General features: G+C 39.1%; 1 protein-coding gene and 1 non-coding gene across 5 annotated transcripts in view; both read right to left on the bottom strand.

Moving 5' to 3' along the window:
* Window positions 1-24,707, bottom strand: part of SLC38A11 (solute carrier family 38 member 11) — a 59,687-nt gene that overhangs the window by 18,237 nt on the left and 16,743 nt on the right. For all 4 annotated transcript variants that reach the window (XR_517064.4, XM_008258684.4, XM_008258681.4 and 1 more), the window contains exons 8-9: window positions 893-963; window positions 116-277 (exon numbers count right to left, since the gene is read on the bottom strand). Coding sequence is in view for 3 of the 4 variants with exons in the window: in XM_008258684.4 (XP_008256906.2) it covers window positions 116-277; window positions 893-963 (233 nt within the window). In the remaining variant the exon portion in view is untranslated. The remainder of the gene's footprint in view (window positions 1-115; window positions 278-892; window positions 964-24,707) is intronic.
* On the bottom strand, window positions 6,023-6,153 carry LOC127491906 (small nucleolar RNA SNORA16B/SNORA16A family). Its single transcript, XR_007920834.2, has one exon. It is a non-coding gene; the product is annotated as a small nucleolar RNA SNORA16B/SNORA16A family (small nucleolar RNA).

Raw genomic sequence — 24,707 nt, 5'->3', positions numbered from 1 at the left:
GATCCTTTGAAATAAAATACTGGGCACACTTGTAGCAAAAATTAGCAGAATACTGAATATACTTGTACCAATTAGCATGAACACCAAAATATGATGCGATTGAGTCCCCCATTACCTTGAGTGAAGCCAGTAAATGTCAAGTATCCACATGTAGCAAAGAGCATACAGATAAATACAGAAACCAAGACAGACACATGGATGATGCGGGACCACTTAGCTACTGTGGGTTCTTCCAAAGAACCATAGACTAAGAAACAGTTATGATGGCAAATAAATGCTGTAAGAACAAAAAAAAAAAGAGGAGCAAACAATCATTGTTAAAGCAAGTACCGACATTTTCTTTTATAGTCCTGAAAATTAAGTATGCTACTTTAGAATGTCAATGAACTTGAGTTTGAACATATTAATTTACTAATGTATCAGAAAACATTTTTTCTAGAAGTTTTAGGGATGAGAACATTAATCATATCTTTATGTCACTCTTGATATAAGTCAGATCTATCCAATCTTCTCTCGCAATTTCTTCTTCCGAATGACACTTCCCATCATAAGGGAAATAAAAGCAACACCATAACTTTTGGTGCACAACTTCTTTTGCCATCTGAGACACAGAGTAGCTTTAGACATCTGGTCAATCCATAATACTTTGTGCGCAAGGCTTTTAAAAAGACTAAAACACTTGCAAGGCTTCCAAGTTAAGAAATAAGATGCATGTAATGAGTTCTCTACATGAGAAACAGATTTCTCCAAATCAAAGCAAATTTCAGTGATGAGTGAGAAAACTTTTGAGCCTAATTTTATACTGTACAGACTAGTTCATATGCTGCTAATAGAAAGTCTAAAACTTAGGACATCTGCTACCCAACCATAAATTTTCAAACTCTGTACTCACCAAAAGACATAACCCCAATGGCTTGAATGGCATTGGGCTTTGCAAACACCCAGGCATCTTCTGTTTTGGGTCTAGAAGAGAATTCATTTATTTGATAAATTATTAAACAAATATAAGCAAAACAGAATATGACATAGCATTACAAATATAAATTGAGTACCTTTAAGCTAGGAATTAATAAGGGTCCCCTTAATCTTATTTAATCATAAAACTACTTCCTGAGAAAATATATGCTATTCCTTAACCCCAGTCCTCTGAAATGCATATCTAATACTTATTCAGGTTCTAATTTTGCATATGTAAAATAGCCATTGACTATGCAATTTTGTGAACTTATTTATTTGCTAATTAATTTCACAGGAAACATTTATTACCTATTCACCAGGTGAGGTACTCAATGGAGGTGCAACAACTAATAATGCCCAAATGCTGCCCATTACTCCCCTCGTCCGTGTTTTTCCACATTCAACCTTCCCGAGGAAAGTTTAGTTGGCACTGCAGTTCACCTGGCGGAGGAAGACGTGAACTCACGTGGAAGAGGTCCTGACTATGTTGTGGGAACTCTGTTGCATCACCTCACTCAATTTTCACAACATCTAAGTGTTATCACCATTTAATGCATGAGGAAAGCCCAACTCTGAGTAATAATATAATGTACTAAGCCTCCACTGATAAAGTTGAGATTTATCATCTTGGTCTTTTCATTCCAATAACCTTTCCATGCTTGACTGTCATTGGCCTCGAATTCCCATATGGTACACACTTCTCAGAGTTTTGGAAAATACACACTTTAATTGGCTTTAAAGAATCCAATCCTAATAAAATTAAAATATTCAGTATTGGCAGGGATTAGAATACCCCCCTAACACACCCATGAGTAAGGATGAACAGCACAGGCTCCAAGATCAGGTAGCCTGTCTTTTTTTCTGGCCTCTTGTCAGTTACATGATCTTAGGCAATTTATTTGCCCTGAGTTTCAACTTCTACATCTAAAAATGAAGATAATAGTAGAATCTAATCCACTGAGTTATTATGCAGATTAAATAAGAAAAATATGTAAACTTTCTGGAAGAGAGTCTATCACAGAGCACATGTTCAATAAACAGCTTTTATTTTAGCAGTATTATTAATCTTATTATTATAATCTGCTGTTATTTAATAAAAGGAAGCAAAAGGTTTAGAAGTATTTTCAACAGCCGTATAAAAGAAAGGCATGAGTGAATACAGAAAGAATGCATGAAGACAGAAGAAGGAGCAGTAGGGTCTTAGAAAAGCATGAGCATATTGCCATGTTCTAAATAGAAGGGATGGGGGGGGGGGTTTGGAAGATGAAAACCAATCCATTTCATCATGTTTGTTTCTCAGCCTCTTTGTAAAAAATATATGTATCCCCACAAACACATAGAGCCATTACGTCATCTTTCTTTCCATATATGAAATGAACAGTTACAGACACAAAGGAACTTTACAGACAGGCTGGCCTGCAAGGAAGGCCTCTTGTGTGATTTATTCCTATTCCCAGGGTTTTGAGTGGGAACTGCTGCCACCTGCTGCCTCCACTACTCTTACTGCAGTTGATGTTAAAAGCTACAACAAACCTTTTTTATTCCAATGGGAATGTGAAAACATACATATTTTGTCTATGATCCCTAGAAAATTATTTAGATCAAGCAGCACTGGCAGTTGGGGAAACTTGAAGACTGCCTTCCTTTCTAATGTGTTTTAAATTATATGCGTTTTTGCACATGAGAAATACTCATTTCTTCCCCTCAGTTCAGATTGTGACAGTGTCTTACTTTTTAAATCATTTCTCAATTATTAAATGTTAGGATTTTTATTTTATTTTTCTTCTTCTATATGAGTTGTTCTCTGGTCCACATGGTTTCTCGAGTGTATTCCTGGAGTGTGAAAAAATACCTAGAGATGATTTTGGATTTTCTCTGTTCATCTTAATGATTGTAATTTTATAAGGTAGAAAACACCAGAAAAGATGGTAAACATAGGAAACACATGTGTCCAATTCTACAGAAAGCGAAGGGAAGAGATACTGAAACTTATTTTCTTTTTGTAAAATAGCCTAGGAAGAACTTCCAGAAAAGACCCGTTCCACAGAGAAAAAAAAGAAAATTTGGTGGTGTATTTTGAGATTACTGAAACCTTGACAATGAACTTGCATGATAAAAAATGAAGATACAGACCCTTCTGACGTTAGACAATAAGTGTGCAAATATAAAATGAAACACTATCAACTGCAGCGAAGTAATTTAAAAGATGGAAAGTCATGACCAAAGGATATTTCCAATAAATGCTAAAGTTGTTTAATGACAAAATCTATTAATATTGACATAATTTAACACATTAACAGGTTAGTGGAGAAAAATGCTTGACTATTATAAAAGATTGGAAACTACATGATAAACATACTAAGCAAGCTACTCATAAAAGGGAATTGCCCTACCCTGAAAAGGAATATCTATTAGAACCTACAGAAAATGACATATTAATGAGTGAAGTTGGAAACACTATAATTAAAGGCTGAAATCAGGTAAAGATGTTCTATACTTCTGTTTCCAAAGTATAAAAGAAGGGTACTTCAAAAATTTTGTGGAAAAATGAGTTAAAAGATGTTAATCTCGGTCCAAAAAGTGTTGAATATCTGCACATTTTTTTTCATAATACATACTTTCCTGAACTTTTTGAAAATCCCCTGCATGAAGGGATTTCAATTTTTTTCACAACAAATTTAATTCTAATTTTTCAGGAACTTTGAGGTACTCACATATCTTTGACATTCTTATTTAATTCAATAAAGCATATAAGATGTATTATCACTAGAAAGAGCTAAATTATTTGTATACAATTCAGTACAAAGATAATTCAGACAAACCTATTGATAAGTTTGTGGAAATAGTAAGTACATTCATCCAGTTAGCTTACTGGACACAAGTTTGATACCCAATAAATTAAAGGGATTTACTTACACAAGTGACAGGCAATTAAAATGTTTTTAAAATGGCATGAAGACAAAAACACTAAATATCATAAAAGATATATATGATCTTAATGTTGTCATATTATTAAAAGACACAAAGGGAGAGACATTCCCTGTCTATACACATGAATGAGAAGATTCTATATTATGTAATGTCTGCTATCCCCACTTAAAATTTAAATTCAAAGCATAAAATATTATATTTGACGAGGAATGATCTGAAACATTCAAGAAAAGAAAACCATAAAGGTAAAAATTGATAAATTATAAAAAACAATGAAAGGTAAATAGAAAATATCTATATAATAAAATCAAAATCAAAAATAAGATAGAATTGGGATATGAGATTGAGCATGCATATAATCAACAAAGGGTTATTATCATTATTATCCAGTGAATATTAAATGATCTTGCACAATAAGAAAAATAAAATTTAATGAACAATAGAAAATGGATGACAACAATAGATAGAAGAGGAATAGCTAATCAATAAGTACCAAACTACTCATGCTTTTTAGTAATTTGAGAGATTTAAACGAAATGAAAAACACAAAATTATTTCACACTTAATTCAACAAAATCAATAAAGATAAATTGCTAGAAAAGGACAATAGGAAATCATTCACAGGGGAATTATAGGTAGTAAAACACTTTGGAGAAGAATTTGATAGTAACTAGTAAAGATCAAGTTCAATAGGCTTGTTAGCAAATGAGTACATCTGTAGATACTTAGGCTAGAGAAATGCACATGGTAGAATGTATCTAAGGTATTCACTACTGCATTGTTTATATTAATCATATGTTGAAAACAACCTCATTGTCAGGCCACAGAGTTGATACATAAATCAAAAGGAAAAATATGCTATAATAATACAGTTGTAAGCCATAGAACAATTAACTGTTAAATATTAATGTGTTAGAATAAAAATACATGAATAAAATACTGATGGAGAACAGCAAGTTACAGAAGAAAATAACTTTTTTGACATAGCAATAATTTACAACAGTTTATAAACATTGCTCAATACTACATTTTGCTGTCAACACAAAAATGCTTAGTAAAAGTATAAAAGCGTGAACAGGATGATTCAAGCTGACTTAAACATAATAATTTCCTTTGGGATAATAAAAATAAAACAATTTTTGAATATTATAGTTATTAATCAAATTGGAAGTAAACATAAAAAATTTTCAAAAAAATGAAGTCAAATTTTCTTCTTTGTGATTTTTATATAATTATGCAATGTTTTCTATATAAAACCTCTCTCATATCTGAGCTTAATTTTTAGCCTTGAATTTTCCTAAAGTCTACAACTGAAACTGGATATTTCTTGCTTTCTAATCACTTAATTTATTCAGTTTTTAATAAATATTTGTTGTCCACAATGTAACTCACCGTAATATTCACTGAACATACAGCATAGAAAAAGACAGAGGTCAACGATGTTAATGTATATTCCATATCATAATCTAGAACAGCCTATGTAACAGTATTCCTGTGACAGAAATGTTCTTTATCTATGCTGTTCCATTTGACTGCCACTAGCCAGTTGATGACTGCTGAGCATTTGAAATCATGACTAGTGTGACTGAGGAATTAATTTCTAATTTTGTCCAATTTTAATTTAAACAATCAACAGTGGCTAGTATTGGGTAAAACTGATATAAGAAGAAGTATGTAGGTAATTCTTGTTTCAGGAAAGCCTAATTATCTTCTACTGGCTTAAAAGTGTTTAAGAAATTGACTAAAGAGGTTTCATATTTCCTATAGCGCAGTTTATACTGTAAGTTTCAGCTTACTATTTACCACTTGGACTTTCTTATTTATTATTTCTTTTTTACTTTTCTAAGATTAGAACACAACTGTCCACAGCTGTTCCCTTTATCTGGTCTGCCTAGCTTTTGGTCCTGACCCTAATGCCTCAGCATTCCAAGGCTGTGACCTAAAAAATTGCCTTGGTCTATGCCACAGTACAGATGGTCCCAGGACAAATGTCCACTCCTCTACCACCTCCCCCCACACAGCTGCTCCCTGACTGGGCAGCTATTCTCCAAAGCCTATTCTGATCATACCCCGGCGTTTCTGGCAGCCTGTGGAATCACACTGATTTTAACTGCAGTCTCCAGCTGTACCTGAGGACTGTCTTTTCCTGACATGTTGCAGATCAGTTATAGCAGAAAGGCAGCCATCAAGGAAAATCGTCACTCTCGGCTCCCTTTTGACCAGAGCTGCTATGTGGAAGTGGCTGCAGCTTTGATAAGGGCCACCACACCTTGAACTTTCAAAAGAAACAGCCAAATACAAATTACTTCCCAATTTTTTGTTTTAGATCTCCTGTTGAAGTCTTTTTTCCTGAAGAACTGAAACTAATAGCATCTATTGGCATGTGTGTCTGGAGGGTGTACTTGGGAGCTATGCACCTGATTTTAGCCCACTGAAATCAGTCTCGTCTCTTCTGTGAGTACTGATGTCACGTGCTGATGAACAGAGCACCTACTTAGCCCCATTTCTCCTCCACTCTCTTCTTTCATTCAACGTATTTGCTAATAACGATTAACATCATCAACAAGTGACAAGTAGAACAATAACGGAATTAATTTTTTAATATCAAGGACAATCCATCTCATGATTATGAAATCCCATATGGAATATAGCATGCTAGAATGGAGAGAAGAATATGGGCTTGGCATCAGATAGACTTGGATTTAAACCTTAACTTTATGATTTACTAGCTGGATGACTTTGACAGATTAATCAATGATACCAGCCCTTTTGTCTTCTGTAGACCAGAGACAACATTTATAATTCTGTTTTACATATCTGTCACAGATGAAAAGGTATATAGTGGATAGACAAAATAGATGAGACCTCCTTCCAGTCTTTCTCCATTTCCCATGTTATCATAAAAGTAACAAGACATGTTTTAATCTGGTGTGAGGATCTACAAGGTCACAAAATGAAAACTTCATGTTATTCATAATATTTTTCTGAGGAATAAAGGGCCATGAACAAGGCAAGATAATATATCTAAAGTAAATAAATGAAAGAATCTGCGCAGGTGGTAGAGTAGAATGCACTAGGAATTTGTCTTCCCACCTAGACAACAATTGTATTGGCAGAAATCTGTCTGATGTAACTATATATCACTCTGAAGCCTACTGAAGGTTGCAACTCCCAGAGAAAGAAATAGATGGTAAACTGATGTTAATTTTTGTCTGTTTCAGCTCTTGGTGCAGTTCTGCAGCCTGGCCCACCACCCCCACCACATGGCAGATAACCATGCACGTGTTTCAGGAGGAGCATAGATAGCACTTGTGAGAGCCAGGTTGGGTGAAAAGTGTCATGTTCTCCAGCTCTCAGAGACCTATGCTCATGTTGCTGCTTCTGATCCCACAGTTGCAGACATCAAGGTGAGCACCAGTATTTGTTGTACCACCCTCCGTTGCTATAACCTGCTATCCTTCTGACTTCAAAGGGATTTAAAAAGCCAGCAATGCTCCCTTCTGGTCATATTTCTCTTTTTCCCTTTTGAGAGACAGAATTAAAGACTATGAATTCAGGGTAGGACATTGTGGCTCAGTGGCTTAAGCAGCCTTTTTCAGATAACCACATCCCATAACAGAGTGCCTGGGATGGAGTCTTGCCTCTGCTTCTAATCGAGTTACTTGCTAATACATACCCTGGAAATTAATAGATGATGTACTAAGTGCTTGGTCTCTTGCAACTCAAATAGAAGACAAGGATGGAGTTCCAGGCTTCTGGCTTCAGCCTGGTCCAACACTGGCTATTGTGGGTATTTGGGGAGTGGGGAGTGATCTAGTGGATGGAAGATGGATGGCTCTCTCTCTCTCTCTCTCTTTCTCTCTCTCTCTTCCACTTTGCCTTTCAAATAAATAAATAAATAAAAATAAAAACTTTAAAAAAGAATATGGCATTCAAACATTAACTGTATATGTAAGAAAATTTAGAAAGTCATCATATATGTCCATAGAGAAGGATGAGGTCAGAAAACTCCTAAAGAGACCCTAAGTTTACCTCTTGGGCTGATCCTTGACACAGAGACTGCCTACTACAATATAAATAAATAAATAAGCAAAAGCAATAATAAGAAGCAATCCCCAGAAAATAGTGATAAATTGATTTCCAGCATTACTACATTATTAGATTCAAATATCGAGTCTTCAAGAGAAAAACAAAATAATACAGCATACAAAGAACAAGACAGTATGGCCCATTCAAAAGGAAAAATAAATCAACCATCCTTGAAAAAGCTCTGATGGCAGGCAAAGACTTTTAAAGCAACATGGAAAGAAAATTTAGGAACAAATTACACTTAAAGTAATATCAAAGGATTTTAAGATAACTATCTTAAAGATGCTTGATGAACTGAAGGAAGATATGGAGAAAGTCAAGAAAATGATATATGAACAAAATGGAAATACCAGTGAAGGAGTAAAAATAAAAACCTAAAAAGAAATTCTATATAATAGAAATGACTGATGTCAGAAAAAACATTGAAGAAAAGTGAACAGTCAAAGAGATCCATGAAACACCATCGAGTGGACCAACAAATGCATCATGGGAGTCCCAGAGAAGAGAGACAGAACAAAAAGGGACAGGGAGAAAGTCTAAAGACATAACAGCTGATAACTTCCCAAATTTGATAAAAGACAGGAATGTAAATTTCCAAGAAACTAAAAAAACTCCCAGTAAGAACTCAAAGACACCTATTTCAAGAAACATTATAATTGAATTGTTAAAAGCCAAGAACAATGAAATGATCTTCATAGTAGCAAAAGAGAACTGACTGATCCAACATAATGGACCTTCAGTAAGATTGACAGATTTCTCATCAGAAACACAGGAGGCCAGAAATTGTTGTGCTGATATGCTCCATCTACTAGCTCACTCCGTAAATGACCACGACAATCAGGATGGGAGCCCAGAAACAATTTGGTTTCCCATGTGAGTGGCAGAGAGCCAAATAAGGACATGAGCATCACCTGCTGCTTCCCAGGGTTACAATAGCAGAAAGCTGGAATTGGAAGCAAAGCTGGGACTTGAACCCAGACACTTGAATATGGAATGCAGGAATCCCAAGCACTATCATAACCACTGCACCAAACACTTACTCATATGAATGTTTTTAATACTACTGAATTGTACATTTAAAGCTGATTGATATAGTCTATTTAATGTTAGGTATATTTTACCACAATGAAAATGAAAAAGGAATGAATGACTAATTTTGATAACAGACATACAGGCAACTTAGTTGATAAAGATGAAAAAGAAGAAATTGTTTATTTCTGCTTTTTATATTCACAGCAAATCTTTGGCATTTAACTTTCTACAAAACTAAGTCTGCCAATTTGGTGTAACTTTCAGCACAATAAAACCATTTTACAGGGTGAGTGCTTAGCCAAGCTGATGCTGGTTAGTGTCGCTCCCCCTCTTCATGGAGGAACGACACCAAACCCTGCCTAGGCTTCATATCCGAGTCACGGCACCATTATGTTGCTCCCCCTCTTCGTGGAGGAACGACACAGGACCCTGCGCTGTTCTTTCGTCTGCTCGGCCCTCCCCGGGTTTGCTGCTGGTTCTTCCCGGGTTGGCTACTATCCCTTCCACCTCCGTGGAAGGGCAGTTCCCCCTGGCCGCATTCCCCACTTCCGCAGGGGAGCGGCACACCGCCGGCCGGCTTTCTCGGGGGCTGCACGGGTTCCCTTAGATGTTCCCCATAGATGTTCCTGGTGCATGCCGTCTCTCTCCTCCTTTATAGTCCTCCTCCGCCAATCCTAACTCGGCTGCCCACACGCCGAGTACGCTGCTCTCCAATCAGGAGCAAGTCCTACAGTTTATTAGCTGAACTGGAGGCAGCTGTGCGGAAGCTGTTTACTTCTCTCCCAGCACCATATTGTGGGAGAGCAGATGCATAGAATAAGTCTTAATTTCAGTAACTTAGTCCAGTCCGGATTGCTCCCCACAGATCCCCCTTTCTTTTTATTTTTTGGCGTTGATACGCGCCTGTCTTCGGTGTCCCGCGGCACACACTCTGCTCTACTTGCTAGAGTTGCCACAGGCTCTTACAAGTCCTATCAATCAGGAAAACCGAATCCGGGTCCTCTCTTCGCCATTGTGAGGAGGTTTTTAGGCGCTGATGCGTGCCTGTGTTCGGTGCCCTGCAGCGCATGCTCTGCTCTGCCCGCAGGGGCTTACAAAACCTATCAGGCAAACCGAATCCAAGCCTTCTCATTGCCTTTTTGTGGGGAGGCCTTACTGATGTTAATTCGTGCCTGTCTTCGGTGACCTGCGGCGCATAAGCTGCTAGCCGCCCAGGTGCTCATCGCCTCACTTAATCAGGCAGACCGAATCCAAGCTCTCACATTGCAGTGTTGTAGGGAGGCCTTTCTATTTTTCTATTTCTCTATCTCCGGGCATTCCTATTTCTCCCATTTTACTTCTATCTTCCAGCATTCCTATTTCTCTTTTACTTCCAAACTTCTGTTTCTCTTATCCCTGCGGCTTTCCGGCACCTCGCCCCGCCGGCGGGTTCCCGGCTCTGCGCCGCTTCAGCCCGCGCGCCTCTCTCATCTGCTCAGCTTCCCGGCTTTGCGCGGCTCGGCTTCGCGCGCTCCGCGGTCTCCACGCTTAACCCTTTCGCGTCTGAACCACAGCCTCGCGCCAGCCCCGTTCCCTATCTATTCACGCCCCGTGCTCTCTGCACGCGGCGGCTTCCGCGAGTAACACAGCGTAGCTTACGTGTCCGCCACTAGCATTCAATCTAAGTTCCCCGGGCTAGCCTGGCGAATTCAACCCAGCGTACGTCTCCGCCCCACGGTTTGGCTTCCCGTCCTTTGCTCCCCGGGCTAATCAGACGGATCCCAATCTGGCTTACGTTTCAGCTTCTGGTTTTAACTTTTCGCCCCCTATTCCCGGGCTAACTTGAGAATCCCAAAGTGGCTTCCGTTTCCGCCTCGGCCTGCCCCCCGCGGCTTCAATTTCCCTAACACTTTTCTCTACCCGGTATGTTTCCCCAAGCTTTCCTCCAACGATATTCCTCCCTCATTTCTCCTGGCCTCTCCCCACAGTCCGCATCCGAGTCTGTTTGTTCTAGCTTTCACTTTCGCTTTTGACCTTAGAGATTTCTCCCAGCTTCCCCCCGTAGTCCGTATCTGATTAGTCTATGCCTGGGCTTTCAATAGCTTCTTCCGGCACCTTTTTCGTCCGGCTTTTCCCTAGGCTGTTTGCTAGTCTCTCTCTCCGATATTTTCCACTTCTTCCCGTTTCTTCCCTCCTAAGTTTCCTGTCCGTCCTAGGTTTCCTATCCGAGTCAGGTTTCCTATCCGAGTCACGGCACCATTATGTCGCTCCCCCTCTTCATGGAGGAACGACACCAAACCCTGCCTAGGCTTCATATCCGAGTCACGGCACCATTATGTCGCTCCCCCTCTTCGTGGAGGAACGACACAGGACCCTGCGCTGTTCTTTCGTCTGCTCGGCCCTCCCCGGGTTTGCTGCTGGTTCTTCCCGGGTTGGCTACTATCCCTTCCACCTCCGTGGAAGGGCAGTTCCCCCTGGCCGCATTCCCCACTTCCGCAGGGGAGCGGCACACCGCCGGCCGGCTTTCTCGGGGGCTGCACGGGTTCCCTTAGATGTTCCCCATAGATGTTCCTGGTGCATGCCGTCTCTCTCCTCCTTTATAGTCCTCCTCCGCCAATCCTAACTCGGCTGCCCACACGCCGAGTACGCTGCTCTCCAATCAGGAGCAAGTCCTACAGTTTATTAGCTGAACTGGAGGCAGCTGTGCGGAAGCTGTTTACTTCTCTCCCAGCGCCATATTGTGGGAGAGCAGATGCATAGAATAAGTCTTAATTTCAGTAACTTAGTCCAGTCCGGATTGCTCCCCACAGTTAGTATGTCCCAAATCAGAGTGTCTGGGTTAATTCCCAGTGGTAGCTCTGGATTCCAGCTTCTTAGTGATGCAGAATCTTTGAGCAGTGGTGGCTCAGGTGGTTGGATCCCTGCCATCCAAATGGGAGGACTTCATCCCAGACCCACCCATTATGGGCATTTAGGGAGTGAACAAGCAAACAGGAGCTCAATCTGTGGGCCTGTCTCTGCACTGCAAATAAATAAATGAAATCATTTTTATACAATCTCAAGAAATTTGAATTTGCTCACCTCACTGCAGGGTTTATGTTTTTGCCTAGTCATCAGACTCTGTAACTGAGCTGTAGCTCTGTGTTGATGCCCTAAGTGTTGCCATTGTTGTGTGATTACCAAGGCAAGATAATTAACATAGTTTTCTTCTTCTTTTTTTTCCTTAGAAAAATAAAGCTCTCATTAAACCATGAGATATTTGACATCTCAAATGGAGGGAGAAGCAAATTACTTGGTTATTGAATTGCCAGACAACACCCTAGACAAATCACTTGAAAGAAAAAAAAATTAACCTTTTACATTTAAATTTCTACCTACACACACACATTCACTACTGAAGGATCATTCTTGTTTGTTACAGAAATTTCCAATGATAGAAGAGGCTTTATTCAGTTAGTATATAAAGGATAAAATGTCTTCATTTTGTATTTAACTACCAGGAAAGATTGTTAAAGAATATTTTATCACCGACATAAGATGCTAAGTGTACTGACATTTAGGTTCCTTTCTTGAGCGCTTAGAAACACCTTCTTATAAAGAGCCAGAAGTTTCCTACTTGAGCAGGAAAGAGTTTCACTTTCAGACATTACTTGTAAGTGCTGCATTTTCTTTTTGTAAGGCTAAGCAACCTCACTTGTATAAAATCTTGAGGCTGTTGTGTGTGTGTGTGAGAGTGTGCGTGTGATTAATATTCTTTGGAAGCAATGGAAAATTGATCTCTCATAATTTTTACCAGAGTGAATTTTCATTGATTACACAATCAGGGACAAATACTCAACTGTCAACTTTGGGTGCTAAGAAAAGTAAGGTCAGCAAAACAAGAAGAAATGTTATTTTAGCTATTTCCTTCTGCAGACATCCCATCTGAAAGTGCTCAGTTAGGTACTAGTACAGATATATCTGATCTTCCTCTTTTTTCTGAATTTCTGGCACCACTATAAAATAGTAGTGGTTGTGATCTAACAGAGAAAGAACTAGGCAAATCAGGAACTCGATAATTTTTAAGAAGGAATTATCTAAACATCTATACTTCATAACATAGTATAAGCCACCCACATAAAAATTCAATGACTTCCCTAATGAGGAAAATATATTTTAAATAAAATGCTCTAATTTGTCATTAAACTCTCACGCAAATAATAAGCAAAAGTTAAATGTGGGCATTCAGCTAAACATGGCCATCTATAGGCTACATACATTCATCTCTCTCTGCTGAGACCCCATTAAAATACTTAGGGGAACTCAAGAGAAAGGAAATCCACGAGGGAGAAGGCAATGGCAAGAGACATCAGTGAAGAAGACATTCTGTGAAAAGCACAGCAGACGCCTCCCCTCCCAGGGTAGACGTTACAACCATGTGGAGGCAGCTCATGATGAGAAAGAGCTGATCCACTTTGCAAAATCCCCTGTGTGTGCAGGACTCAGAGACACCAGAAAGCTACTGAATGAAGGTGTTCCAGCCAAAGGAGAGAGTGCGAATTAGGCACAGTTGGCACACCTGCATTTCATATGGGAACACCTGTGTTCGAATCCTAACACTGCTTCCAATTTCAGCTTCCTGCTACTTGTGCACCCTAGGAGGCAGCAGAGATGGCTCAATGGTTGGATCCCTGCCAGTCATAGGAGAGACCACAATTAAGTACCAGGCTCCTAGCTTCAGTCTGGCTCAGCCTCTCCTGTTGTGAGCATTTGGGGAATGAATCAGTGGATGAGATGTCTGTCCAACTCTGTCTCTGACACTGTGTGTTTTCTGCTTCTCAAATAAATAAAATAAAAAAAATTTAGAATGGAGAAATTTAAGAAAAATGAAAACTCTGTGATCCTGGGTAAAGTATTGGACATGAGAATGAGGTAAGAGAAGTCCTAGGATGACGGTGGTAGAGCAGGAAGTTCTAGGACGATGGTGGAAGAGCAAACTAAGAAATCAATCAAAAGGCTCAGGAGGAGGTCTGTAGCAAAAATGATAAAATTGATTCATCATTCTATACATTTGAGTGTTTGAAAGAGGAGTAACAAACACGATCAAATTAAAGAGCACATCCAGAATGAACAACTACAAGCATGTTACCTAGAAATAAAGATGTGAATGTCAAAATATAAGGTTAAAGATTGAAATTGAGAAGGATTTTGGTAGGACACTGCTCTATTTATTAGAAGGTATTTTAATATTTAATTTCATAAAATTATTTGGAAGTATTATCTTGACAAAACACATTGAATAAATGCAAATAAAAGCAATATTGAAAAGAAGTAGTATTTTTTGTGATACCTAACAAAGCTTCAGAAAGATCAGGGCACCATAATTAAGGTTACTATAAAATTCAGATCATTTTTAGCAACAGTGGTTTAGTGTTTTGAAATATTTTAATGCTACCAAAAAAAGAGAACAGATTTGTAGACACTGCAGCCTTAGCAAAATACTAGCAAATACTTTCAAAATGACAACTGTTTTGTTTTCATTATCCTGATAAATCCAAATAGATGCTCATTCATAAACTTTTAATAAAATTTTGTTGGGGAGGAGCCAGAGGCAGGGAGGTTTGGGGAAATTAATTAATTTTGTAAAACTGTCTCAGTTTAGGTCTTAGATTCAGGTATTTCATTCCTCCTATATTCACAACAGCCAAGTGCCAAGAGAAAGTAGTAGGAACTAAGCCGTATCAAATGTACCTCTGGTCTTCACAGATGTGAAAATAAAGATCCAGGTGATTACTTCTGAATCTAGCAACACTGGACCTCTGAATCAGGAAGATCAGACATCATCATGCCTCTCCAGGTACCTCTCCAAACTCTGTTGAGCTAAACACAGGCACCTTCAAAACAAGCCAAGCCAGGCAGAGCTTACATTTTTGTTTTGCGAGTCTTACATATTAATCTCTGAGACCAGACACATCTGGGATTAAGTGCTCTGGATGGCACATCAAAGCTCCTCATTTCCGGTCACACAATGCACCAGCTATTAATGACAGGCAGATCTGATCACGTCCCCTCTGCGCCCCAGGATCTGCTGACATCTCTCTGCCACTTCCTCCTCCTCCAGCTTAGCTGTATTCAACTCTGTTCTTTGGACAGTTGTGTCTTAAATGAATACATAAAGTTGCTCAGAAAAATTCTTCTTGGGAATCACTCTATCAAAACTAATCTATTTTTTAAAACACAGAGTTTTGTTTCTAAAAGCTAATTCTGATTTTAAATTAGCATAAAACTTATGCTGATTTTTTTTACCAATTTACAATTATTTATATGAATCATGTAAAAAGCTAGCACAACTTAACACCATAAAATACTGCAAGTACTTCTCTTTTGCCGCTTGGAACACCAAACTTTTTGTTCTTCCTTTCATGTCCTTTTTTCACTGCTGTCTTCAATTCCTCTCTCAACTCTTTAACAACTGGTGTTAACCATACTTTTGTTGGAGTGAACATGCACAAAATGTGTGGGAGCAGGCAGGATCTCACCTTTGTATTACAATGAATTTGTCAGAATTATGGGTGTTATGGCAGGTGTATTGGCTAAAGTTAAAAACATAGTTTGGGATGCCCATATCCCATACTTGAGTGTGTGGGTATAAGTCTTGCTGTACTCCAAATTTCAGCTACCTGCTAATGTGCACACTGTGGGGCATCATTAATGGTTCAAGTGACTTGGTTCCTGGCACCCACAGAGGAGACATGAATTGAGTTCCCAGCTCTAGGCTTCAGCTAGACCCAGCCCTAGTTGTTGCAGATATTTGAGGCATGCACCAATGGGTGCAAGATCTCTGTCGGTTTGTGTTTTTCTCTCTCAAATAAAAATAACCAAATAATAATTATGGAAATTTTCAGATTCTCTGTTGTGTTTTCCATCAAAACAGAATTAAGATACAATATGGGTTTATATTGAGCATAAATGAAATTTCAGATGTGGTTTCCAGATAATTATTTTCTACTGGAGTTCTATGTGGTTGCACTTGTCTTCGCCTTATCTACTGTTGCTATACTAACTTATCCATACACACAACTGTGCCCAAAAGCTGGAGTTGCATTTCCAAATCTCTGGGTGACTATTTTTCTCTCACTCTCCCTGAAGGTCTATATAAAATCAACATATCAAAATATTTAAATCTTACTATGGTTTTCCACATCTGCTTATTTGCCTATCCTGGTAAATAACTTTAATGGAGGCAAGGCCCTTCTCTCTAATTAAATAGCACTCTGTTCTACTTCTGTTGTTCTATTGATGTTAACTCTTATTTGCCCTGTCTTACCTTCAATAAGCTGGAAGAGAGCTGCATAAAGGCATGTGCTATTGGTCTTTATGGCCCCAGAACCTAGAAGAGCAACTGACCCTGTAGGCATTTAATGAATGCTAATTATTCGGACATACTCTTTCATTTTTGCCCTTTGGAAGTGAATTCTAGGCTGTCTGGGAGTCTAGTTATCCAAGCTGAAAGCCTTGCCATCATCATCTGTCACCTGAGAGACTCCTACTCCCACAGTGCCTCATTCAAGTCACCAAATTCTTTGGATTTATCGAGTTAAAATGACTTCAATTTTCCCTTTTCTTCATTTCTACCAGTCTTGTCCTTATACCATTCCAGTTATTTTTTGCCTCGATGCTTGCTCTAGATAAATTCCTTCCAGGTCTTTGCATCCCTATCTGTTCTCACCTCTGCTGCTCGAGTAGTCAAATTAAAATTGAGATTTGGGGGCCACTGTTGTTGCTCAGCAGATTAGGCCACCAGTTGTTAACACTGGTGTCCCATATCAGAGTGCCAGTTCAAGTCCCTGCTGCTCTGCCTCTGATCCAGTTCCCTGAACATGCCTGGGAAAGGGGTAGAAGATGGGCCCCTGCCACCTATGTGGAAGACCCTGGTGGGGTTCCTGCGTCCTGGATTTGGCCTGGCCTGGCCCTGGCCTTTGCCATTTGGAGAGTGAACCAGTATATGAACCATTGGAGAGTGAACTTTCTATCTCTCCCTCTCCGTCATTCTGCCTTTGAAATAAATAAAATAAATCTTTGAAAAATAAAAAAATACTTAAAACAGAGGCTTGATCTGGCAGCTCTTCTGCTTAAGGCCATTCAATCTTGCATGTCTGAAGAACAATCTCAAGTTACTTACCACTTCACATAAATGTTGACTTTCATTTTAGTCTCTGCCAAATGCTCCTATAATATTGTATCCAAACTTCCAGCTGAAAATCACCAAAACTCTAGCTCCTTCCCAAATACAGAAGCTATAAAGCTGGTGGTGATGGGGATGTGGGAGTTAGTGGGTGCTGTGGCCTGAATGCTTGTATCTCCTCCAAAATTCATAATGAAACTTAATCTCCAGTGCAACCGGATTAAGAGGTGGTGCCTTTAGCAGGTGATGAGGCCACGAGGCAGAGCTCTCATGCATGGGAGTACTCCCCTACGAAGGGTCTGGAGGGAGTGTGTTTGACTCCTTTTTGCCCTTCAACCCCCTCCATGTGAGGATACTGCATTGGCCCTTCCAGAGGAGGCAGAATTCAAGGCACCACTGTGGAAGCAGAGAGCAGCCCTCACCAGACGCCAAATGCCAGGACCTTGTTCTTGAGCTTCCCTACCTCCAGAACTGTGAGAAATAAATTTCTGTTTCTTATAAATTACACAGCTTGCAGCATTTTTTATAGTGGTAAAACACTCATCAGTGAGTATGGACAGTACTGTCTTCAGCAGTTTCTCAAAATAGGTAATATGAGATAGGATAGCTGTTACAACTATGATAAAAGTATATTTGAAGAGTACCATGAAAGCAAGGTAGAGTTTTTGAGAACATTATCAAGGGAAGAACTTTCCTTTTATATGCTAGCTCCCCCCATCAATGGCATTGCATCCCTCCTCTTCAAGTTCTTCCTAATGCTAGAACCTTGAACTCTGCCTTTGTAGTCACCACCTGTCTGGGCCTCACACATTTCTGCCAACAGTACCTTCCAGCCTTTTCTATCACCACCCTTCCTTTTTGACCCAACTAATGACTGTGCATTTTTTTCAAGCAGCAAATCATTGTATTATTCTGAAATATTACCTGCCTACACAGTCTGGGCTAGGGTTGGTTAATGTGTTCCATGGCACTTGCCCATTATTCTATTATATGTTGTATTAAGACCTTATTTCACATGTCTACTCCACAAACACGAGGGATCTGAGGTCAGGAACTGTGCCTTCTTCATCTTTGCAGAGCCGACACTTAAAGAGTGCTGGCGTCAGTTAGACATTTAGTAAATGTTTACTGGCTCAAAGAACAGGCTATGCTACTTATGCTTACTGGTTGTGAATGTGCACCTAGAGCAGTCTGGCTTCTGACTGGAATAAGAGAGAGATGGCAAACCTCAGGAAGGCAACTGTTTGTAAAGCGAAGTGATGATGGGTAAAATGAGTACTTAACATTTCCCAGCTCCATTAATGCAACGAAGACAATCCTCTCAGAGCATGTATTGTCTTGCAGATGGTTTTCCCATTTCATGTCGTCTCTACTCAAACAACAGTCCCATGGGTTGTTTCAAGCTGGCAAACTCTGGCGAAACATACCATAAGCTCTGCAGTCATGTGATGTTTTAATAAATGAGTTAGCAAAGTTTGTTCCCTTGGAAATAGCCTTAATGAAAGTTTCTTTGACAATGACTATTTTTGTATAAAATTTTCATTGTCTCAAGGCAATTTTTGTTGTCTCATTACTTCAAAATTTTGGCCAGACAATCCCCAAGTTAAATAAACTAACACCAAATGGCACATGGATTCATACATGTATTCCACTCCAGAATGCTTTCATACCCATAACCATATTCTGATCCTCTTGTTTAAAGAGGAAAGAATATACCATCTCCTCTATAAGGATCAGCCTTAAGTATACTCTAAATTCCCCTTTTCACAATATTATGGAGAACACTTGGTTCCAGCTTCTGACTAGGTCTACAACATAATCAATATTTCTCATGGAAGAAGTATTTTTAGAGCTCTTACTCTCTCAGATCGCTATTTTGTCATATTATTTTGATTCAATGATGTCTTTTCACAGAGGAGGAATAAAAGATAATGATTTGTCAAATTCGCTTTCCTATTATTCACTTACAGTTTATTCTCTCCAATTTGGCTTTCAGCACTACCATTTAATTGCAACTCCCATCACCTGATACGGACATTTGCAGTTTGTAAGCTACTACTTCTCTTGGCTTCAGCACTACCCTCTTCCCTACCCTCAGCTCAGGTGCTTTAGTTGGGTTGACCCTTTCCATAGCTTCAAGGGTGATCACGTAGCCTGAAGACAAGAAAATGAACATAAGCCTTGATGATACAGGGTCTAGGATCCTCATGGATTCTTACTACAGCCAATCAAAACCTCTATCTTGGCACAGTGAGGAGAAAGCCTTTCAGAAACTAGAGCCAAAACAGAAAAGGAGCCAAGAGATGAAAGAAGAAAAGAAGAGCTGTCTAATTACATCAATTCAACTCCTAAATCCAGCCACACTTCAAAATGGAAATAATCTTGAACTTTACAGTTGAGTCAGTAAATTCTCTTTTGCTTCAATCAGTGCAGTTTTGTGGTTGCTATCATTTGTGACAAAAAAAGCAATAATTTATATATAATCAAAAAATTCAGTGGCTTATATTTGTCAGTTTAATCATTCCTTTCCTCAAATATGAACTCTTTGCCTTTACCATTTTTTTCCTGATCCCTTCTTGATCCTCTCTTGTCCTTCTTTACATGTAGCATTAAATTGTAGAATTTCAGGGTTAGAATGGATAAGTGATAAGAGCCTTAATATGTATTGAGATTCTTGGGGAAGGCACATTGTACATGCATAAATGCATGTTGAAAGAACACCATACTGTTGACGAATGTGCTGCAAAAGAGATGACTGTGAAGGGGGAAAGAGCTGTAAATTTGGACTTCACGTTATTGTTTTTATTCTGAAGGTTAACACATGAATTTTAATGAGATACTGAATAAAGGTTTTCATAGAGATAAAATCTCTGATTCAAGTTAGGGAAAAAAATTGGAAAACGGAAGAACTGTGTTATTGCATTTTTATTCTTGCACACTTTCTGGAAAGCAATTAAATTGCCTTGCTACCTCAGTTTTTAGAAAGCAAAAGGTTAGAAAATACAATAAAACTGAATGCAATTTCCAAAAGGACTGAGAGTCACTGGACTGTGAGATATTTGAAATCATATCAAAAAGCAGAATGTATGGCCCTATGACTTATGAAAAGGAAATTGAATTGTGCTTTATTTTTAAAACACAACCACTAAAAAGGTGTTTCCATAGTAACAAGGTCAATACCAGTAGCCATTACAGCCCTTCCTCTTTTCTGACAGTGAGTTTAAAGATCTTTTTCAAATACCACTTTAAAAGCCTTGTGAAAAAAAATCATAGCTTTTCTGATCATTTATTTGAACCAGAAATGAAGAAAATCACACATGAAGTATTGAATTTCTCATGTTTTATGGATTATAATCATTTGTGGTTGCTGTATTTTCAGAAAGAAGACTGACTAGCTACTATGCCAACCCCTGAGCATTGGACTTGATTAGCCTGGTTGTAATTCAGTACAAACAGAAGTTGTCTGCAGTATTCAAACAGAAATAAAAGGTGGCATAATATTAGAAAAACATACTTCTTTAACATCCAAATATTGGAAGAGTTAAGTAAATAATCTTTTATTAGCAAAATCTCAAAGGCTCAGGTAAAATATTTTATCATCACTAGAGGAAGGTCAGGCAGGTATAAAAGCAACACTTTGTTTACAACAGAAATAAATAGCACTTGGGCCATAAAATCAGTTAATGCAGTTCCACCAGGAAGCTGGACTCCCCTTTCTCTTTCCTTTGTACCAAGACACACACCCTATATGATAGTCATCGGTAAGTTTTATCTCTTCTATTAAACTCTGAGCCCCTGGAGCACAGAGATGTTTTATTTCTCTTTGTATTCATGATAGTGGCGTAGCATGTAGAGCCACACCTGTGACTCCAGTATCCCATTCTGGTGCTGGTTCTTATCCTGGCAGCTCCACTTCTGACCAATCTCCCTGCTAAAGGTTTAGAAAAAGCAGCAGAAGATTTCTCAAGTGTTTGGGCCCCTGCCACCCAAGTGAGAGACCCAGATGAAGCTCCTGGCTTTGGCCTGGCTCAACCCTGAGTGATATGGCCATCTGGGAAATGAACTAGCAGATGGAAGATATCTCTTGGTTTATTGCTCTCTTTATCTTTCAAATAAATAAATAAATCTCAAAAAATTGTTTTTTTCTGATACACAAAATATTAGCAAAAACTGTTTCTTGGTTTGATATAATTATTATTTTTTTGTCACTGTTAATTCAGCTTTTGAAAACCAGAACTGAATACAGTACCAACACAACAGACATTCAATAAATACCACTAGAATTGAATAGATGTTTTTGCGCTTTTATGTGTTTCTCCCGGGACTCTAAGTTCTTTGACCATTTTATCATTCTGGAAAAATTCCAATTCATCTTTCAAACTACCCAGATCATAGTTTTCCCTCAAGGAAGCCCTTGCTGATCTGGACAGACGGTTGAGCACTCTTTTCTTTGGCATTGCCTCTGTTCTCCTCTCAAGCTTCTACTTGGCAGTTATCACAGCGCACTGTCATTTATTTTTCAAAAGATTTTTTGAGACATAATTGGCATACAAAAAATTGCCCACATGCGATAGAACATCTTGATGAATTTGGACATACGCATATACCCTTCATACTATCACCACACCTGGCAAACCATCATATATTATCATACTTAATAGTCACAACACAATTCTATGAGATAAGGTTGTTACCAAGAACCTTAGCACATAAAAACAACTTGTCCACAGCCATATTCTTGCTAAAAGTAGTGTTAGGATTTTAAACTGCTGGTGGGATTTCACAACTACATTGAATTCCAAATATTTTTTTCTGTACTATAGACTTACTTTTCATAACCCTTTTCTATCTCTGTTATTTTTACCCATTAGCACTAAAATCATCTATACGTGCCAATGGTTGTATAATTCTTTACATGTAGCTTCTCTGTTTCATTTTCACTCCTTTCTAAAATAATTTTTTACATTTTGTGTCCCGGCTGTTCCACTGCCGATCTAGTGGCCTGAAAATGGCCCGGGAAAAGTAGTGGAAAATAGTCCAAGTGTTTGGGCCCCTGCCACCCACATGGGATAGCCAGAAGAAGTTCCTGGCTCCTGGCTTCAGCCTGGCCACCCACAAGCATTGCAGTCATTTGTGGAATGAACCAGCAGATGGAAGATCTCTCTGTGTCTCTCCCTCTTTCTCTGTAACTCTATCCTTCAAATAAATAAGTAAATCTTAAAAATTTAACTGACAAAATGGAGGAATCTGGAACACATCATGCTGAGTGAAATAAGCCAGTCCCAAAGGGACAAATACCATATGTTCTCCCTGATCGGTGACAACTGACTGAACACCAAAAAGGAAACCTGTTGAAGTGAAATGGACACTATGAGAAACGGTGACTTGATCAGCATAGCCCTGACTGTTAATGAACAACTTAATACATTATCCCTCTTAGTATTTCTTTTTGTCTGTTCTACTTAATATGACTGGGTTAATTCTGTAATTAATACACAGTTATTCTTAAGTGTTGAAATTTAACTGAAATGTGATCCCTGTAAAACATAAGAGTGGGAATAAGAGAGGGAAGAGATGTACAATTTGGGACATGCTCAAGCTGACTTGCCCCAAATGGTAGAGTTAGAAACATACCAGGGGACTCCAATTTAATCCCATCAAGGTGGCATGTACCAATGCCATCTCACTAGTCCAAGTGATCAATTTCAGTTCACAATTGATCATAATGAAAGGACTAAGAGTCAAAGGGATCGCATAAACAAGTCTAGTACCTGCTAATACTAACTGATAGAATAAATAAAGGGGAGAGTGATCCAACATGGGAAGCGAGATACACAGCAGACTCATAGAATGGCAGATGTCCTAAACAGCACTCTGGCCTCAGAATCAGCCCTAAAGGCATTCGGATCTGGCTGAAAAGCCCATGAGAGTATTTCAGGCATGGAAAGCCAAGACACTCTGGAAAACAAACAAACAAACAAACAAACCACCTAAATGAAAGATCTCTGTGAGTGAGATCCCAGTGGAAAGAACAGGTCTTCAAAGAAGGAGGTACCTTTCTCTGAAGGGAGGAGAGAACCTCCACTTTGACTATGACCTTGTCTAAGCAAGATAAGAGTCGGAGAACTCAAAAGGCTTCCATAGCCTTGGAAACTCATGACTGGAGCATAGGGAGATTACTGATGCCATAAATAGGAGTGTCAGTTTGTAAAGTCAACAACAGGAGTCACAGTGTGTCGTTTCCTGTCTTCGTGGAGGAACGACACAGGACCCTGTGCAGTTGTTTCGTCTGCTCGGCCCTCCCTGGGTTTGCTGCTGCTTCTTCCCGGGTTGGCTACCAACCCTTCCACCTCCGTGGAAGGGTGGTTCCCCCTGCCACTTTCCCCACTTCCGCGGGGGAGCGGTACACCGCCGGCCGGCTCTCTCGGGGGCTGCTCAGGTGTTCCTTCAGATAGATGTTCCCTGGTGCATGTTGTCTCTCTCCTCCTTTATAGTCCTCTTCCACCAATCCCAACTCTGCTACTACCCACATGCCAAGTACGCTGCTCTCCTCCAATCAGGAGCAGGATCAGCTCCTGCAGGTCATCACTCAAGTTGGCGAGAGGCAGCTGCGTAGAAGTTGTTACTCCCTTCTCAGCGCCATATTGTGGGAGAGCAGATGCATAGAATAAGTCTTAATTCCAGTAACAGTCTAGTCCGAGTTGCTCCCCACAACTGTGCATTTACTCCTCATGTAGGATCTCTGTCCTTAATGTGCTGTACATTGAGATTTAATGCTATAACGAGTACTCAAACAGTATATTTCACTTTGTGTTTCTATGGGGGTGCAAACTGTTGAAATCTTTACTTAATGTATACTAAACTGAACTTCTGTAAAAAAAAAAAAAAAAAAGAAATTATCAATTCCCAACTTGACTCTCACTGGGATTAAACATGACAATAGGTCTGATCTGGTTTCATCATCATTTAAAAAATCATCTATTATTTTTCACTTTATGTTTCTGTGTGGGAGCAAACTGTTGAAATCTTTATTTAATGTATGCTAAACTTATCTTCTGTATATAAAGAGAATCGAAAATGAATCTTGATGTGAATGGAAGGGGAGAGGGAGTAGGAAAGGGGAGGGTTGCGGGTGGGAGGGACGTTATGGGGGGAAGCCATTGTAATCCATAAGCTGTACTTTGGAAATTTATATTCATTAAATAAAAGTTAAAAAAAATTTAACTGACATAGAAAATAATACATATATATGTGGTGCTAACGTGACATTTCAATACATATACACATTCTGCAGTATGCGATCGTAATCCCCTTTTCCATATGATCATGAACAACCTGCAGAAGGTACTGTTTTATGCCTCTCCTTCCCATTTTTTCTCAGGATGCAGCACGATACCTGGACATTGTAGGCACACAATAAATGTCTACTAACTGAAAGAACAAATGGACATGTTGAAGTGACGCAGGTGCATTTCAAAGCCAGTAATGATATGGACTGAATTGTTTTCCCTCTAATTTCATATGGTGAAGCCCTCACTCTCACAATGATCATATT

The sequence above is a fragment of the Oryctolagus cuniculus genome, chromosome 3 (genome assembly GCF_964237555.1).
Source record: "Oryctolagus cuniculus chromosome 3, mOryCun1.1, whole genome shotgun sequence".
Taxonomy (NCBI): domain Eukaryota; kingdom Metazoa; phylum Chordata; class Mammalia; order Lagomorpha; family Leporidae; genus Oryctolagus; species Oryctolagus cuniculus.
The sequence above is the reverse complement of the archived record's forward strand: the minus strand, read 5'-3'. Positions and strand labels throughout refer to the sequence as shown.